This window comes from Oncorhynchus masou, chromosome 21 (assembly GCF_036934945.1).
Source record: "Oncorhynchus masou masou isolate Uvic2021 chromosome 21, UVic_Omas_1.1, whole genome shotgun sequence".
Lineage (NCBI taxonomy): Eukaryota > Metazoa > Chordata > Actinopteri > Salmoniformes > Salmonidae > Oncorhynchus > Oncorhynchus masou.
Genome location: NC_088232.1, coordinates 7493120 through 7511951, shown reverse-complemented (window position 1 = coordinate 7511951; position 18832 = coordinate 7493120). Strand labels below are relative to the sequence as shown.

General features: G+C 42.8%; 1 protein-coding gene across 2 annotated transcripts; it reads right to left on the bottom strand.

Moving 5' to 3' along the window:
• Positions 1-62: 62 nt before the first annotated feature.
• Positions 63-18198, bottom strand: LOC135507740 (tropomodulin-1-like). 2 transcript variants are annotated; one of them, XM_064927351.1, is made up of 11 exons: positions 17920-18198; positions 15782-15988; positions 14122-14278; positions 11882-11998; positions 9943-10032; positions 7230-7360; positions 6675-6782; positions 5323-5466; positions 4222-4366; positions 2818-2943; positions 63-2380 (listed from the first exon to the last, which is right to left on the bottom strand). In XM_064927351.1, the coding sequence occupies exons 2-11, from the start codon at positions 15905-15907 to the stop codon at positions 2322-2324; spliced, it is 1203 nt and encodes a 400-aa protein (XP_064783423.1). In that variant the 5' UTR covers positions 15908-15988; positions 17920-18198; the 3' UTR covers positions 63-2321. The 2 variants fall into 2 exon arrangements, with proteins under 2 accessions (XP_064783423.1, XP_064783424.1); XM_064927352.1 differs by lacking the exon at positions 2818-2943.
• Between the last annotated feature and the right edge of the window lie 634 nt (positions 18199-18832).

Here is an 18832-nt window from a genome sequence, read left to right as displayed (position 1 = left end):
ATACGTGGTTTGGTGCATCGGCCTAGAAGCGTAAAAAAGGTACAAATAAACACAGTGCACAATACTTTCAAACCTGATTTATCCATGAACAACAACAAAACACAATCGTGTGAACTATCTTAACAGAAACATACTCAATACTCAAGCAAATGCTGTCGAGAAAGAACAACAGCCAGGCTAGGGCAAGGAAAACACAGTCATATTCAGCAGTAGTTCATACGGGGATGGGTTGTTGTACACACTATAGTTGTCCCTTTTGACCATACAGTAATATACCTAATCAGTAGCATTATGCCCTTTGAATCTGAGGGGGCACGTAATCCCCCTCATCCATCCTTCATCCAATATATATTGTTTATTTTAACACAGATTTAATGATAGGATATCAGGATATTGAATTGAGTCATCAGTGCTCCCCTCAAAAACAAATGGTGCATGACAACTCTGATACCTGGCCACATAGCAACAAAACCTGAAGGGGTGTTCATTAAAGAAAAAATCTCATAGGATCTTACAACAGGCAGGACAAGTTGTTTGTCTTTATGCTTTTTCTTGGGCTTTGATAGGCTACAGAGTGATGACAGTGAATTCATAGTTTGCACACTTTTGGGTTGCAAGACACATTCAACTGACAGCATTTCGACCAGCGTAACTGAAAAAAGGGGAGGGGGTGAAATGCTGCAACTCCCTTTACTGTGTAACTAAAGTAATCATTTAACATAATCAATCATACCTTGCCATGATGACATGTCATCACATCTGCTGGGTTTAAGTACGGATTCCAAATCAGCTTCAGAGACAGCCACTAAGATCTGGTCCTATATCAGTTTGTCCGTCAGTGACCAACACACAGATGAACAAAACAAGTATGCACTGAGTGTACAAAACATTAGGAACACCTTATGAGTTTGACCCCTCCTTTCGCCCTCAGAACAGTCTCAATTCGTCAGGGCATGAACTCTACAAGGTGTCGAAAGTGTTCCACAGGGATGCTGGCCCATGTTGACTCCAATGCTTCCCACAGTTGTGTCAAGTTGGTTTGATGTCCTTTGGGTGGTGGACCATTCCTGATACACAAGGGACTGTTGAGCGTGAAAATAACACCAGCGTTGCAGTTCTTGACACACTCAACCCGGTGCACCTGGCACCTACTACCATACCCAGTTCAAAGGCACTTAAATCTGTTGTCTTGCCCATTCACCCTCTGAATGACACATACACAATCCATGTCTCAATTGTCTCAAGACTTCAAAATCCTTCTTTAACCGGTCTCCTCCCCTTCATTGACACTGATTTGAAGTGGATTTAACAAGTGCCATCAACAAAGGATCATAGCTTTCACCTGGTCAGTCTTCAGTAGATATCGACTTCGTCACGAAACTGATCTAGAACCAACATCTCTCTGTGTAAGGTTTGACCGAGAAGACTTAAACTGACTAGAGATCAGTAATACTACAGAATTTACACCATAGCAGACAAACTGATCTAGGAACAGCTTTTAGTGGTTGTCTCTATGGGGTCAACTTTGACAAACAAACAACTTACACCCCAAATGTTTTTAATCTGCAACAATTCCTCTGAACATAGCTTCCATGTACCGTTATGTGCCTTTGCTTACAGACAGCACAAAGTGCAGACTAATAACTTGTCTTATATGGACCTCACACTGAAAAACATTAAGTTACGTGGTTGCGAAATGCTGAAATCCGTAATGTGGTATTAACATCATAACCAAGTTAAGTCATTTACATTTGAGTCATTTAGCAGACGCTCTTATCCAGAGCGACTTACAGGAGCAATTAGGGTTAAGTGCCTTGCTCAAGGGCACATCCGTCAGATTTTTTTCCACCTAGTCGGATCGGGGACTTGAACCGGCGACCTTTCACTCTTAACCGTTAGGCTATCTGCTGCCCTTGGCATGTGGTACAATATACATTATGGGTGTAACACCATTTCATCTTCAACCACAACAAGTTAATCTCCAGTAAACAAACTAACAACAACATTTTCTGTATATGTGGGCTGCTTCTCTATGTCACAATTACCAGATATTATTATTATTACTGAAGATATCTAAACTGATATCAGTAGAAATCTGTGAAGGGGAAAAACATTTTTTTTACAATAGTAGATCAACTCCATTCCACAGTAGGAACAAGATTTGCCAAAGCCCCTGACATTCGAATTGGAAAGATTTCTGTCATCGCAGAGGGGTCGAGGTTAGGGTTTCGGAAGCAGGGGTTGATGGGATATCTGTTGGAGTGCGTCTGGCTGAATACGGGGCTGGGCGGGCCCGGGCAGTGCTGCCGCCTGGCACGGCGCTACACGCTTGTCCGACACTTGGGGAAGATGGGACCTCCTTCAAGCCTTCTCTTTCTTACTGTGGTCAGAGAAGAAGACATTTTTATTAGTCCAACTATTAAAACACATCAGCAGCTTTGGTAAAATCAGGTTTTATTCAAACACAACAAATACTTGACTCAAAGGAATGGCAATGAAGGAAGAGTTTGAAGTTTAGAAAAACAGTGTGAAAGATTTGGGAACAGGTAAAGAAAGCAGAAAAAACAACCTGTTCCAAACAGTTGAAAGAGACGGTTAAGAAGAAAATAGAAGCTTGAACTGTAAAGAGCCCTTAAGCAAGCAGTCCCCTTCTGTAAAAGACCCACAAAAAGAACTACAGAAGAAAGATCTGCCACTGTCGGGAAGAGAAGAGACGACGAGGATGAATGGAAGGCACCACGCAGGGAGTCATGGGTAGAACTCAAGGAAAAGAAGTGTCTGGTTGAAGAGGTAGGACGATACAACTGCTGTCTTTACTTTCTTGGTCTTGGGTTTGGTGAGTTTCGGCTTGAACTTTTTGACCAAATGTCCTCTCCAGTTCCGGCACGGACAGAGTGAGGGTAAAGGAATTGTCCGAGTGATGATCAGACCGGATTACCCGAGCTGCAACACAACAGTGGTAAACACATAAAACAAACAAACATAGACACACACGCGAGCAATATGAGTGAAGCACACGCACACACTTACACACAAACAGTGAGTGACAGTGGACAGATCTGACATGCATTCTCTTTCACTCACTCTTGAAGAGAAAATGATCAAATAGACGTCAACCAAGACGAGAGCTCCTCATGCACATCTTTGGAAGTAGATAGAACTGGTACCATGCCGTGTTCAAGAGAAATGTCATCGTTATGTAAAACAACCACGATGACACATTGATGTTTGTGTGCAAACTAGGTCAATCATTTCATTCCAAGAGATTAGTACAAGACCATCTTTAATTGTTTTTTGTTTTTTTACAGTCTTTGTACAAGACCTGACGTGTCTTTGATCATGTGTTTTGGACCCAAAACATTCAGCCCGATGACTCACACTAAGATCTTCCGCTGCTCTGTCGTTCGCTGCAGACTTTATTCTGAGACTGCCGTCACCGAAGTCGTTTTGTGGTGTCGAGGGGCACGAGGGATGATGGACTAAACAAAGGCATCATCAATTGGATCATCTCTAACCAATCAGATTATCAAAGCCAATGGTGAATTTTCAAACCGCCGCTTTAGCCACGTGCGCTCTGGTCCAACCCATGGGTTTCTGGACCAATCAGATGGCCCCGAATGTGTTCGGCAACAACCCAAGTCCCCGAATAGACCAATTTGAGAGCACATCCAAAATGGCATCCTATTCCCCATGTAGTGCACTACTTTTGACCAGAGCCCTATTGTACGGGTTAGTGAACTATAAAGGGAAATAGGGTGCCATTTGGGATGCAGACCCATGTCTCTAGTGGTGTCTCAGCTGTTGTGAGGGATCACACTGGGAAGTCTGGGAGTGTTTCACTGGAACACCACTTTAGTTCGAGTGAGGTCATCATCCAGGAAGGGATCCAAACAGCCGAGTGTTGTGATTGGCTTGGCTCCTCCCATTATTTAGTTACATAAAACAGTGATGGTGAATTAAGATGGATTACAATGGGCTATTACGAGGACTAGTTACAGCCGACGCATGCTCTGCACCTTCTCTAGCAGGTTTCATTAGTTCAACGTTGTTTTGGAAAATGGAGTGAGAGGTGGGTGGGTGTCTGAACATCTCTAAGATTGTGAGTAACGATGGGAGAGAAACAGTGAGTATAAAATAGATATTTTAATCCATTGTTTGTGAGTGCGTCTTTGAACCTCAATCTCAGCCAGGTTGTTAGCATTAGCAGAACCGTCATCTCACCCAGGTCGTTGTTGTTCATCATGGCGTTGGAGCCCCTCAGCCTGGGGCCCTGCTGTGTAAAGTGGTAGCCAAACTTCAACAACGTGGTGTTCTTCTCCAGCATGCTGGCTATCTCCATCTCCACCTTGTTACCTAGCGGCTGGCTCTGGAGGAAGAGGAGAGAAGGAATCCGACCTGGGTTCAAATAGTATTTGTTTCCTTTCCAAATTGAGCGTTTGATTGAGCCTGTCTGCACTGTCATACGGGCAGCTTAAATAATTGGGGGGGGGGGATGGACATAGAAGGAATCACCCAGCGGGTAAAACTGGTTGAAATGACGCCATTACAAACCAATTTAAAACCAGACATTACGTTGTGTAAACCAGTGAACCTAGATGATTTCCCAATGTCCTGTTTGAAATAACCGGTTACAATGATGCCATTTCTGGTTGCCATTTCAACCAGCTTGTCCGCTGGGTATTGTTCATCCATGACTCAGCACAATGAATAAAATGAAAGGTGACGTTGTTAGTAAAGTGTATAAAAATAAAACATTCCGGAAACAAAGAGATTCAGCATAGTTTATGTTAGGAAAAATTATTCCTTGGCAAGAAGTAGCCCGGTGTGGGCAAAACTGGTTGAAATTAGGTCGTTGCAACAACCAGATTTCAACCAGTTTTGGCTGCAATCTGATTAAGCAGGTTGCAGTGATATTCTTTTCAGCTAGTTTTCCCCCACTGGGAAGGAATAACGACTACTAAGTGTTCGCACTGGCAGAAATATCACACCACAGTGAATGAATTTAATTATTTGCTTTTTACAATCTGACCCTGTTGAAACAGTAGACTCAAGTGGTCCTCGTGACGTCTTATTGTAACTGGTCAGGTTGGGTACCGTGACAGCAAATCACGGGCGATTCCTCACGAGACCAGGACGACAACAAAAAAAGACCACGATTTCTTTGGGATTTTCACAAAATGTTTTCCAGAGAACGGTCCTTTAGGAGGAAGGATTGTCGACATGCATTTGACATTTGGCATCGTAAAGCATCATTGAGAAATATATGGGATATTTTGGCATTACCCAGGCCTCCAATAATGATTGTGCTGTATTTCATTGTACCTGGTTGTCGATCTTGAGTTCCTGCAGGGTTGTGTTGGACTGCAGTGAGGCAATGAGAGCCAGGATACCCGTCCCTGTGATGAAGTTGGATTCTATGTTTAGACTCTTCAGTGTGGTGTTCACCTTCAGCATCTCTGCCAGGGCCTGAGGCACAGAAACACAGCAAACGGGGACAGTATATTTATATGGGCTATAATTACAGGCATGTCTGTGTCTGAAATGGCACCATTTTCTCTATATACATGTAACAGTGTTCCTTCCTTCCCACTCCTCACCCCTACCTGGGCTCGAACCAGAGACCCTCTGCACACATCAACAACAACCTCCCACGAAGCATCGTTACCCATCACTCATCACAAAAGCCGTGGCCCTTACAACAACTACTTCAAGGTCTCAAAGCGGGTGACATCTCCGATTGAAACGCTATTAGCGCGCACCCCGCTAGCTAGCTAGGCATTTCACACCGGTTACATACAGTACCAGTCAAAAGTTGACACACCTACTCATTAAAGGGTTTTTCTTTATTTTTACTATTTTCTACATTGTAGAATAATAGTGAAGACATCAAAACAACGAAAAAAGCCAAGAAAAACGAGCAATGGACATTAGACTGGTGGAAATTTGTGAGACGCAGAGTAGGTGAACGGATGATCTCCAGATGTGTGGTTCCCACCATGAAGAATGGAGGAGGTGGTGTGATGGGGCTTCGGTGGTGACACTGTCAGTGATTTATTTAGAATTCAAGCCGCACCTAACCAGCATGGCTACCACAGCATTATGCGGCGATACGCCGTCCCATCTGGTTTGCGCTTGGTGGGACTATCATTTGTTTTTAAACAATGACAATGACCCAATACACCTCAAGGCTGTGTAAGGGCCATTTGACCAAGAAGGATAGTGATGGAGTGCTGCATCAGATGACCTGGTCTCCACAATCACCCAACCTCAACCCAATTGAGATGGTTTGGGGATGAGTTGGACCGCAGAGTGAAGGAAAAGCAGCCAGTGTGTAAAGCTGTCAAGGCAAAAAGGTGGCTACTTTGAAGAATATAAAATATAAAATGTATTTGGATTTGTGTTACACATGTTTGGTTACTACATGATTCCATGTGTTATTTCATAGTTCTGATTACTCTACAATGTAGAAAATAGCAAAAATAAAGGTACTGGTACTGAATTTTTGACCAGGCCAAAGGCCCAGGTATCAATGCCAAAGGGAGGTTGTTTCTTTTATTGAATTTCCAGATGGAGACGACTTTTTAATTAAGACTTGGAGACGTGTACATTCACATTGTCTGATGAAACTGCTACAATCATTTGTGCAGGTGATTTGGTAAAACAGCAATACTCACAAAGGCTACAGGATTATTACACCTGGTTCCCACCATGCTGAAGCGTTCCACTACAGTGTTCTCCATCAGGGATTCTGCAAAAGCCTTCAGTGTCTTCACTGGAATGTTCTGGAACACAATCAATAAAGCCACACACACACGACTGTTTTAAAATCGGACGGACGACTAATGCATTTGAAAAAGACTGGAGAATAACCTAAATATACCGCCGACTCCAGAGTAGAGGTTTGCCCTGACCTCTTGAAGTCAGACTGAGAATAGTGTGGTACTATGAGAATAAGTGGCTCTCCTTTGTGGGTCCAGTGTGGCTCGGGTTGGTAGAGCACGGCACTTGCAATGCCAGGGTTGTGGGTTCGATTCACACGGGGAACCAGTATTAAATTTAAAAAAATAGGAAAATGTATGCACTAACTACTGTAAATCGCTCAGGATAAGAGCATCTGCTAAATGACTAAAGGGGAAAAAAAGGAAATAGAAAAGGTATAGGAGGACATAATGACATCATATACATCTTTTTAACTGACCGTGTGCGTGTGAATCAACGTAATGTAGCACCTTGATGTTGTTGAGGTTGACCTCCAGCAGGTCAGGGTCATTCCTCTGCATCCTCAACAGCGTCTCCTCCACGTCAGTAGAGTTGGGCTGCTCATCAGGCACAGGCTTATACTGAGTACACTGGATAACACCTATAGGAAAACACAGGCTTATACTGAGTACACTGGACAACACCTATAGGAAAACACAGGCTTATACTGAGTACACTGGACAACACCTATAGGAAAACACAGGCTTATACTGAGTACACTGGACAACACCTATAGGAAAACACAAGCTTATACTGAGTACACTGGACAACACCTATAGGAAAACACAGGCTTATACTGAGTACACTGGACAACACCTATAGGAAAACACAGGCTTATACTGAGTACACTGGACAACACCTATAGGAAAACACAGGCTTATACTGAGTACACTGGACAACACCTATAGGAAAATACAGGCTTATACTGAGTACACTGGACAACACCTATAGGAAAACACAGGCTTATACTGAGTACACTGGACAACACCTATAGGAAAATACAGGCTTATACTGAGTACACTGGACAACACCTATAGGAAAACACAGGCTTATACTGAGTACACTGGACAACACCTATAGGAAAACACAGGCTTATACTGAGTACACTGGACAACACCTATAGGAAAATACAGGCTTATACTGAGTACACTGGACAAACCCTATAGGTAAACACAGGCTTATACTGAGTACACTGGATAACACCTATAGGAAAACACAGGCTTATACTGAGTACACTGGACAACACCTATAGGAAAACACAGGCTTATACCGAGTACACTGAACAACACAGACAACAGAAATATGTTATTATCAATACGTATAGCACATTTGGAAATTATTCAGATCCCTTGACATCTTCCACATTTAGCTACGTTACAGCCTTATTCTAAAATGGATACATTTTTTTTAATCCTCATTAATCTACACACAATAAGCCATAATGACAAAGTGAAAACTCGTTTTTAGAATTTTTTCCCAATGTATTACAAATAAAAAACAGAAATAACTTATTTACGTAAGTATTCAGACCCTTTGCTATGAGACTCAAAACTGAACTCAGGTGCATCGTGTTTCCATCGATCCTCCTTGACATGTTTCTACAACTTGATTGGCGTCCACCTGTGGTAAATTCAATTGATTGGACATGATTTGGAAAGGCGCACACCTGTCTATATATGGTCCCACAGTTGACAGTGCATGTCAGAGCAAAAACCAAGTCATTAGGTCAAAGGAATTATCCGTAGAGCTCCGAGATAGGATTGTGTCAAGGCACAGATCTGGGGAAGGGTACCAAAAATATTCTGCAGCATTGAATGTCCCCAAGAACACAGTTTGGAAGGCCATGGTCAGGGAGGTGATCAAGAACCCGATGGTCACTCTGACAGAGCTCCACAGTTCATCTGAAGAGATGGGAGAATCTTCCAGAAGGACAACCATCTCTGCAGCACTCCACCAATCATGCCTTTATGGTAGAGTGGCCAGACAGAAGCTATTCCCCAGTAACAGGAACATGAAAGCCTGTTTGGAGTTTGCCAAAATCCACCTAAAGGACTCTCACACCATGAGAAACTAAATTATCTGGTCTTCGGCCTGAATGCTAAGCATCACATCTGGAGGAAACCTGGCACAATCCCTACGGTGAAGCATGGTGGTGGCAGCATCATGCTGTGGGGATGTTTTTCAGAAGCAGGGACTAGGAGACTAGTCAGGATCGAGGGAAAGATGAACGGAGCAAAGTACAGAGAGATCCTTGATGAAAACCAACTCCAGAGCGCCGACTGGGGCCAAGGGTCACCTTCCAACTGGACAACGAACCTAAGCACACAGCCAAGACAATGCAGGAGTGGCTTCGGGACAAGTCTCTGAATGTCCTTGAGTGGCCCAGCCAGAACCCAGACTTGAACCAGATCTAACATCTCCGGAGAGACCTGAAACTAGCCGTGCAGCGACGCTCCCCATCCAACCTGACAGAGCTGGAGAGGATCTGCAGAGAAGAATGGAAGAAACTCCCCAAATATAAGTGTGCCAAGCTTGTAGTGTCATACCCAAGAAGACTTGAGGCTGTAATCACTGCCAAAGGTGCTTCAACAAAGTACTGAGTAAAGGGTCTGAATACTTATGTAAATGTGATATTTCCGATTCTTTTTAAATACTTTCGAAACAACTGTTTTTGCTTTGTCATTATGGGCTAGTGTGTATAGATTGATGAGGGGGGAGGACTATTTAGTTAATTTTAGAATAAGGCTATAACATAACAAAAGGTGGAAAAAGTCAAGGGGTCTGAATACTTTCCGAATGCACAGCATATAATGTAAATCAGTAATAACAAATGCACTCTTGGTGTTCAATGTCGAAAGTTAATAAATATTTGCTGGACTTAAAAGTTTGCTTGGCTAAACCAACACGTTTTTCAATTATATTATTTAACGTCAGAAATGGTGCAACGGAGGATTGTAAAAGTCTTCAGTTGTAAAACAGGAACATTTTGTCCAGTTCTCTTTGGACCTTTGACGTTGGTTCCAATTCATGTTTTATTTTTTACATCTATGAACTGTCTGAAACCCGAATAAGTACAATAACTGAAAGGATAAACAGAGGAATCATTGTTAAAAACGATGCCCGAGAGCTTTGGCATAGACAGGAAGGGATACAGACACACACACACACACACGGTACACTTACTGTTAAGGCCTTGTTTGTTGACTATATTGCTGCTGGCCAAAGCCTCGTAGTACTGCTGGTTACTCATCAGAGTGTGCATTCCCAGAATGGCTGGAGGGAGGGAAGAGAAGAGATGGACAAAAGGGGAGGGAGAGAGAGAACAGGAAAGAAACATTAAGTGAGAGATGTGGAGAAAGAAGGAGGGAGACAAATATGAGACAAAGTAGTTAGAAACAAAAGGAGAGAGAGAAATAGAGTGGAAACAGAGAGGGAGAGAGAGAGAGGGGGGGGGATGGGAGAGAGAGTACATTGTGTCAAATGACGTGAACACTGAGGGATAAACACAGAAGAGTTGACGTGGGTGTGAGTGCCAACGCTCTCCTTAGCCAAGTAAACATCATATGCTGAACTAAGACAGCAGACAGGACACCCACAAGTGGGCCTTGAGAGTTGCCTCGTTCAAAACTCGCAAACTTCCAAGCCAAACTATCGACTCGCAAAACATTTCACACACAGCAGTAGATAGTCATCCTTGTCATAGCCAGACATACAAAAGAACAACACGTGCGACGATGCCAGCGTTTGCAAGTCATTATTAAATACATTGTTTAAATAGCACGTCACTGTTGCAGACGTCACATAATGCAGACATTCTCCCTGGCTTGGGTGTCCTCTGCTGCCACAGTTAGAACGGTCCCTATGAACTGCAGGAACATGCTTGACTAATCAACATGTTTTTGATTAAGATCAAGGTTTTAGCTTTAATTTGAACCTTAGTTTTAGCTTTGCCCCCCCCCCTCTTTTACTGTTCATGGTCCTTGAGTTTTTGGAAAAGTACTTTAAATCAAATGTATTATTATTAGAAGTAGTAGTTTTATCTTGTGCCCAGTTTGATGGGAAAATTCAAATAAAATGTGCTTTCTGGACCACCGTAGATGACTTGGAGCACAAATTAACAAAAGGGAGTGAAAAGAGGGCAGTTCGGCAGAGAAGCAACAAAAAAAAAGAGCCAGTGTATTATTTTCCTCTGTCAGAATGATAGAGTGTGAGAACAGTTAGTTTTCTTTGAGATAAACAACGGAGAACGAGCCGTCCATTTTAAGCAGCCGTGAAGAGTTAGTTGGAAACTCACCATGAGGAGGCTGTGGATTAATTACAAACCATTGGAAATGTCTGGGAGGACCAAAACAAAACGCTGGCAAACAAACCACTAGTCACCGATTAACACTAACACTTAGGGAAGCGGAGAGAAATGCAGTCAAGATAAATGTGCAGCTAGTGTTAGGGCCGGGACGATAGCAGTATATGAACCAGCAGTACCCGAGGCAAAAATGAAAACACAAAGCAGACCAAACTCTTTGGTCCTTTAAAAAAAACCTGCTATGTCAAATATTGTGTGCTTCAGTTTGGAAATTAAATGAATGTGACTCTGGACGACAACATAATGATGTTTGTTTCCCGCATTAGAGCCGTTTTCCTAAAGAAGCTAAATTCGCTTTGTGTTTTACTTCCATGCCACGATACTAACGGGTACTGGTATCGTCGCGGCCCTAGCTAGTGTGTGGGCTGGCAAATACCGCGGCTGCTTGTCATAAGGCCCAGAGAGAGGGCAACCATGGTGTCCAACAGCAGTCACGGAAGGGGTGATGACGATGGCAGGGTATGGGGGAGGGGGGGAGGAGGAGGAGAAGGGGGGGATCACTAGAAGAGATAGAGGAGAGTTAGAGAGAAAAGGAGGAAGTTACTTACTGGAGGAGTGAACAGCGAAGTTGATTGAGTGTCAGTGACCGTTCTAAAGGGACTGTTTAGTTAGCGTGGATTTCGACTATATTAGCTGAAGTTGGTGAATAGACTGAAAATAAAAGAGGAATGGTGATAGCGGGGAAAGATGGCAAAAAGGGATCTGTTCACGTCCGTCTGTGAAGGGGAGTGTGCACGTGAAGGTGCATGGTTTTTCTACCGGCAATGTCGCAGATCTCAGCATCGCTGGCATTGGCCAGTGCCTCCTCCAGCTCTGGCTCCAGAGATACATTCTCCATTATGGGGTCCACCATATCCTTAGGTATAAAGACTTTACCTGGAAGATAGGGGACAATCATTAATACAACACATGCCACTATTCATCTCCACCCGGCACAGCCAGAAGAGGACTGGACACATCTAGGAGCCTGGTTCCTCTCTAGGTGTCTCCCTAGTTACGGGCTTTTTAGGGACTTTTTCCCTTGTCACCGTGCTTCGGAATCTGCATTGTTTGCTCTTTGTGGTTTTAGGCTGGGTTATCTGTAAAGCACTTTGTGACAACAGTTGGTGTAAAAAGGGCTTTATAAAATGCATTTGATTGATTGAATTTGAACTAGCTCGTTGGAACTAGAACTAGCTTGTTTCTAATGAAATGCTTTAATTGGTCAATTTGACTGCAGGAAAGCAGAAAAATCAATGCCTTGATACTAAAATAGACCGATCATTACCCAATCACCAGTAGCCAACTACCATTACATAGTGAACACGACCATACATTCTGTGAGGAAAACTTCCATTTTAATTCCATCTAGGTGACACCGACTGATAATGGAAAATACAAGGCTGATATGCAATATCATCTTACATCATGGGGCGCTTCTCATGTCGTCACTCAGAGTGAGCTGCAAAAAAGCCAGGCAGCCTGTTGGGACAGATGGGGGCGAAGACCTTCTCGTGTTATACCCAGCCATGTCTGACATGTAGCGCCCCACGTCACGCTGCCCCGGCCAAGCCTCAGAACACCGGAACAGGATTATGTGAACAAACTCTGGGGGGGGGGGGGAAGGCTGCAGTGACAGGCTGTGTGTGTGGTCCAAATATAAGCCGTTCTCCCAAAGTTTGCAGACTGCGCACTTGTCTTGCACACTCCCTGTCATGGATCTAAAACAAATCTTTGACTGGAGGGAATAAATCCATAAACGGGAAGTGTGCAAGTGCAGACTTTGGGGAAAAAAAATAACTGTATCTGATCTAGGATCAGGTTCCTCCCTGTCCATGTAATCATATTCATTTGGCTCTAAAAGGCTAATCTGATGCTAGATCAGCACTCCTACTCTGAGACTCGTTATGAATACATGCCCAGAGGTCTGAGGTCTTACTCATATCAGTCCCAGGTCCAGGATCAGTTACAGCACCGTCTGTCCTGCTGGCTTTGACTGTAGCCTGGATTATCTGTTCTGGGGTCTGTGGAACCAGTGGAGATGTTCCAACTTCCAACTGGAAAGTCACCTCACCTTCAGGCTAGCTGCTGGGTGCCAGGATGTAGCAGGATGTTCGTCTCTGTGGTTGGTCGGTACCTGTCATCTATCAGGCTTGGCTGAGACACAGTGATTGCTTGAGTGTTGGAGATCGGCTACATTGCAGCCGGACTGCACAGAATCAGTGATCTACAAATCACCTCACATCCCAAATAATACTCCTTATGTGATCAAGATTGGAGATTCCGAGCCTCACCTCGCTGAAACTGATCCCCCCAGACTGTACGCTGTCTGGCGGACACACAGAGAGGCAGGCTGATACCCAGCAGGCTACATCTACACCTGAGTGGATCTGGCATGAGTCAGCTGGCACCAGGCCCTGATTTCTACCTGGATATGTCCAGATATAGAGAAGGACGAACTAGAGGACTCAATTGCAGCAGGCCCAGTTTCCCAGAACCAGACTGTCTGAGATCTTAATTGGTCTGATAGGTAGGCAGACTTAACTCAGGCAGTTTCGTAGCTGGATATGTCCAGATATAGGCAAGAACAGATGAACCAGCATACAAACTGGGTTGTGACTAGGTCCAGTTTCCTGGAACTAGATATTGTCTGAGACCACTGATTGGTCCTGATGGATGTAGGACTTTAGGCCTTTATTTAAATGGCTCTAATGTTCTGAAAATGTTGGTATCTTGGCCCACTGGGCAGTAAGGTTCACCTCAAAAGTTTATTATCACTGCTTATATGTCCCTGACCACGGTCCACGTTGGCCTTCAGCCACTTCCCCTAGCCATGCTAGCCCGTATCCCTTCTGTGTTCATAGATCTGACAGGATTACATGTAAACAATAGGAGGATGGCTCCACCACCACAAGTGGAGATGATGCTCAGATCAGATCTAACAGGGTCCTACCTCTCTTCTCTCCAGTGAAGCACAGGCCTATAGTGGTATTCTATCCTGCCGGGGCCTGCGGTCATACCTCTCTTCTCTCCAGTGAATGGAACCAGGTCCTCCTTGTCAGGGTGTTCCTTGGCTTGCTTCTCCAGGTGGGCTACCAGGTTCTCTCTCTGGAAGGTTCCGGTCGGCGCCTTCTTGGTCTGATCCTTCTGCCTCATCCCGGCCGGCAACAGGGCATTCTAAAGACAGGAAGGATTTATCATTGGCCGATAATGCTAACAATTGGTTGCACTTACTCTAGGTAAGAGGGTATTCTAACCACAAGGAAGGATCGTCATTGGCCAATAATGATAGCAATGGGTGGGATTGCACTTGTTTACATACAACATTTCCGCCCACTCTCGAAACATTAAACATTGAGATAGTAACAAACTTCCTAGTGTGACGTATAGCCCAAATGTAAGAGTGAAAGGACACACACAATCACTAACTGTGTTAAAATAACACTAACAGAAATAACAAAGGCAGTTCCCAGACAGCTATTCTTAGACCGCTAAACCAGGTCCATATTATAGCGATAGACCAATATCTTATCTTAGCTTTCAGCACCTACAGTGAACTGGCCACTTAAAGACACAGTATTTATACCTGACATATCAGTTTAACTCTTTAACATGGCTCTGTGGGAGATCTGGACGATATTGTCAAAAGTCAGGGAAAGACGGACTAGCACCACTAGATCGCACACACACACACCCTCCCCCAGTCATCTAAGCCTGGGCTGGCACTCCTGGTATTGTAGGTGTCCAGACTTTATGTGAGCCGTCGACCATTCATCATAACCCTATTACAGCTTGTGTCAACACCTCGACAGATGAACTACTTACGGATAAAGATGAAGTCAAGCACCGCCGCATTATACAGTATCATACATATCTGATAGGCCTATAACTTAACATTTATTATATTATAAATAATAGGTGAGGTCTACACCATGAGAAATCCCTGTTTTTCTCGACTTTCACTGGGAAGTTGGTTTGGAAGATGGTTTGAGGATCACTGTATTGTTTCGACCTACAACTGCATATTAGAATTGAATATACAGTGATACGATATATAGGCTAATATATGATATGAACGTGATATGATAGGTTAATATGTTCATGCTCTACAAGAATTACAAAGGATTAATTTTTTGTAAAATTAAAAACATTTAAAAATTAAAGTTATGAAATCTGAAATCAATCTGACAGACTTGGGCGACATCATCATCCAATAACGCTTCCAGCTAAGATGTACTCATGACTAAATTGGTTTGAGTATCATTTGTCAGTCTTAGTCTGTGGGAGAATCTCAAGTTCCTGCAAATTCCTCAAGTCCTTGCTTCTCGCCTCCTTAAAACCCATTGACAAGAAAGCCAGAGGTCCCACCCCTCAGACCATCTCCTCCAATGGGTTTTGAGGAGGCGAGAGGACGCAATTGAGATTCTCCCTAGGTTTCTCAAATGGCACCCTAATGCCTATATAGTGAGCTACTCTTAACCAAGGCTCTGGTACACCTGTAAACCTTAATATCCGAGTGTTATACCACGGTCTACTTCATAGTGGGTTGTATGTTTGGTTGAAGGATCTTTTCATAGTCCTAGACTTTTGAACGTGATAGCGTGATTAAATGCACTGTCCTGTTACCGAGCATCTCCCATCTCTGTTGAGCTTGTACAAAGATAAATGTTTTAGACTCACGTCAGGATCTAACTCCTCCAGCTCATCCTCCAGCCTCTGTAGCTCTTCCTCTGAGAGTTTCTTCAGTAGTTCATCCTCATCCACGTCCCTGTAGTTCACTACTTCCTTCTTATAGGAAGTGGACATGGCGGCGCAATAGAATCCCAATTACTCCCCCCCCCCAAAAAAAAGGCAACTAAGTGCCCAGCGACGTTTTCAAAAGGAAGTCTGCAAGATGGATGAAAAACAGACGAGACAAGGTTTAGCCCATATGGTTTGATTGGTCAACTAGCTGAGTCATAAGGCAGACCTACCAGCAAAATCCAAACACCACATCTATCCAAAAAAATTGAGATGAGAGACTATTGGTAAACACCAATAACGTGATGTGTTGGATAAACACTGAAAAGTGGGCCCTTGACTAACAGAAATTAACTTGTGTTGCTTAATTAATGGCCTGGAATGTACAGAAATGCCGTTAAGTTTTTTTTTTTTTTAAATGCATTAAGAATGCTGTTTGCAGGTCCAACAACACTTCAGCCAACTACCTTAAGGCAGAGTTTTTTTCTCTTAAAATGCTGGGTGGGGTTGGATCCTACTAGTGGGTTGTGTCCCAAGCCCAGAGCACGGCTAGAAACATCCCTTACCCTTCAATGTTTGCAGATCTGTAAGATTTAATCAATATAGTGGAGGCGTCACCACTACATTGCTTAGGTCAATACCTACTGAGACAATTCAGATCTGCAAACATCAGAGGGTTAGGGCCTAGGGGTAGGGAGCAAATTGGGACTGGCTTGATGGGTCATGTAAAAAACACTACAATCTTCATGTGGGTCAAAATAAACATTTGTGAACCACTGCCATTGTACTTAATTTCCGATAGTAGTTATTTTTTACATGTAGAATACTAACTTTAGGTGGGGGATCACGACCCAAAAACATTTTGAAACCACTGTTTTAAGGAGATAGGCCTGCAGTACTTTTCTTTTCTTGAAACGGAAACTGTATATCGTTTAAGAAGCAAACGGAACAAAACAGGGAAGGACCTACCTGAATTTGTCCAAAACGTTGCAAAACGTTTTCCATTAGGAGTATAAAAAAAAAGTTTTTCAACAGAATCGGCATAATAAATACACCCCAGTACTCTGTCTGTTGTTTGGCTTGACAACTAAACTAGCCTCCTGCTCTATCAGTGAGGAGTTGAAGGTTTGTGGGCCAAACTGCAGCGGAAAGCCTGGCCTGCCTCTCAAACCCTGATGGGGGACAGCTGATAAAAACAGCTCCCCTGTCACTCCCAGTCATCTTGGAAAAGGGAACATGTTTACAGAGGCCTGGAGTCTGATGTAGCAATGCATGATTATGAACATAATGACGGTGTCTCGTAGCTTCCTTCCTTCAAGGTTATCGTACTACATTACCTATACATTTAAGTCATTTAGCAAAGGTCATTATCCAGTGCAACTTAGTGCATTCATCTTAAGGTAGCTAGGTAAGACAACCACATACCATAAGTACTACTTACTTAGTACTTACTTACACATACAGCACAAATTGTAAGACATTAGGCTAAGACAAGTGACATTCAAGAACTTAACACAATCTTTTCACAATGTTATTTAAAATGCCCATTTGTTCCAATATAATGTATGTTATGTTAACTGCAAACAATGTTATACTATATTAGGAAATAAGTGGAGTTGGGAGATAAGTTCATGTTTAGAACGCTTGTAATTGTCCCTATCAGTTTCTGGAGTTGATGCAAAGCAGGCCAGGCACCAAAGTAATGCGAAGGGTTGTTTTTGTCATTGGGTAGTAAGACCTGCAATATTTTGGTATTATTTTTAAAAGAAAGTACACTTCAATTAAGGTTAAGATATAGGTCGGGAATTTATGCAGGCGGACAGCTGTCTGTCATTCATAGGCAGATTCGAAAGAATGCACAACTTTGCATTATAAATACTAAAATGAACAAATTGCTTATTCAAAGTAACACAATACTTCAGTTTTTTTCCCCACACTTCGAGGGAACACCGGTTCATTTGAAGCTTTAGTTTGTCTGTGTTAAATCATGGGATATGGCAAAAGTTATTTATATGCTAATTATTCGTGAGTTGTTGTATTTGTTAAGGACTAGTCCGCTAGTTTTCATATGCACGTACCTCCTCCACTGCTTATCCCGGCTATTTATAGCGAACGGGTCCCGCTTTGTGACAATTGAATACTTTGACCAGATATGGATTATTTTCTGGCCAGTCGAGTCACACTAAAGAGTCGCTTCATACAAGGAAAGTAAAAGTACGCCGCAACCAAGGTGGGGAAAAAGTTGGGATTCCGCACGGATATCCTCGAATGTTGTCAACTGCAGCCGAGTTGAAATCCTGAACTCTGCTTTCGACTCGTCTTTCAGTGGTTTGCGTAATGTAGTACAACACTCCCACGAAGGCAAAGTAAACTCACCGACCCCCTACTCCTTCTCACCCGGCGCTGCCAGTCAAGTGATGTCATACTTGTTCTTCAGGCAAGTGAGCTCCATGCGCCATTATAATGATACACTCGCCATTTACATTACCGTTAGAGTAGACATTACCGGTACATTAGAATAACAGCAAAAACAATAGCGCGTTTTCATCGTAAATAATAAAAAACCTTTGTCATTGAATACTATTTCGTATAATGTTTTAAATGAATAAAATTCACAAAACAGAATTCTCCTTTCATATTCCACTGACGGTATAAAACAGCATAGTAGTTATACATTGTATTATCGTTCATTACTAAAAATAAAGTAGTGCTTTTGAATGATCAATTTATTCAGCTAAATCTACATTCATCCATTTCCTTCAAACGTTAAGTTAGTACTGTGAGATGTCACGCACAACAAGCTAAATACGTGTCAGTCAAATCAATTTCAAGCATTTAAAAAGTCAAGGTATTGAAAAACGAATTAAATTACAGTCGACTTAAGTTATTATTTAAAAGTTCAAATGTATTTAAGTAAAAGACAAATAAACAAAATCACAAGTTAGAAGGACAAATGGCTTAAAACAGATCAACTGCAAAGACCATAAGTTG

What these genes read in the sequence shown, in the direction of transcription:
- LOC135507740 (XM_064927351.1), bottom strand. Translation starts at nt 15,907, where the DNA reads ATGTCCACTTCCTATAAGAAGGAAGTAGTGAACTACAGGGACGTGGAT. An exon ending in TGGAGGAGTTAGATCCTGAC is followed by an intron (nt 14,279 to 15,781) that starts GTGAGTCTAAAA and finishes TCCTGTCTTTAG; the next exon opens with AATGCCCTGTTGCCGGCCGG. An exon ending in GTAATAATCCTGTAGCCTTT is followed by an intron (nt 5,467 to 6,674) that starts GTGAGTATTGCT and finishes TCTGTGCCTCAG; the next exon opens with GCCCTGGCAGAGATGCTGAA.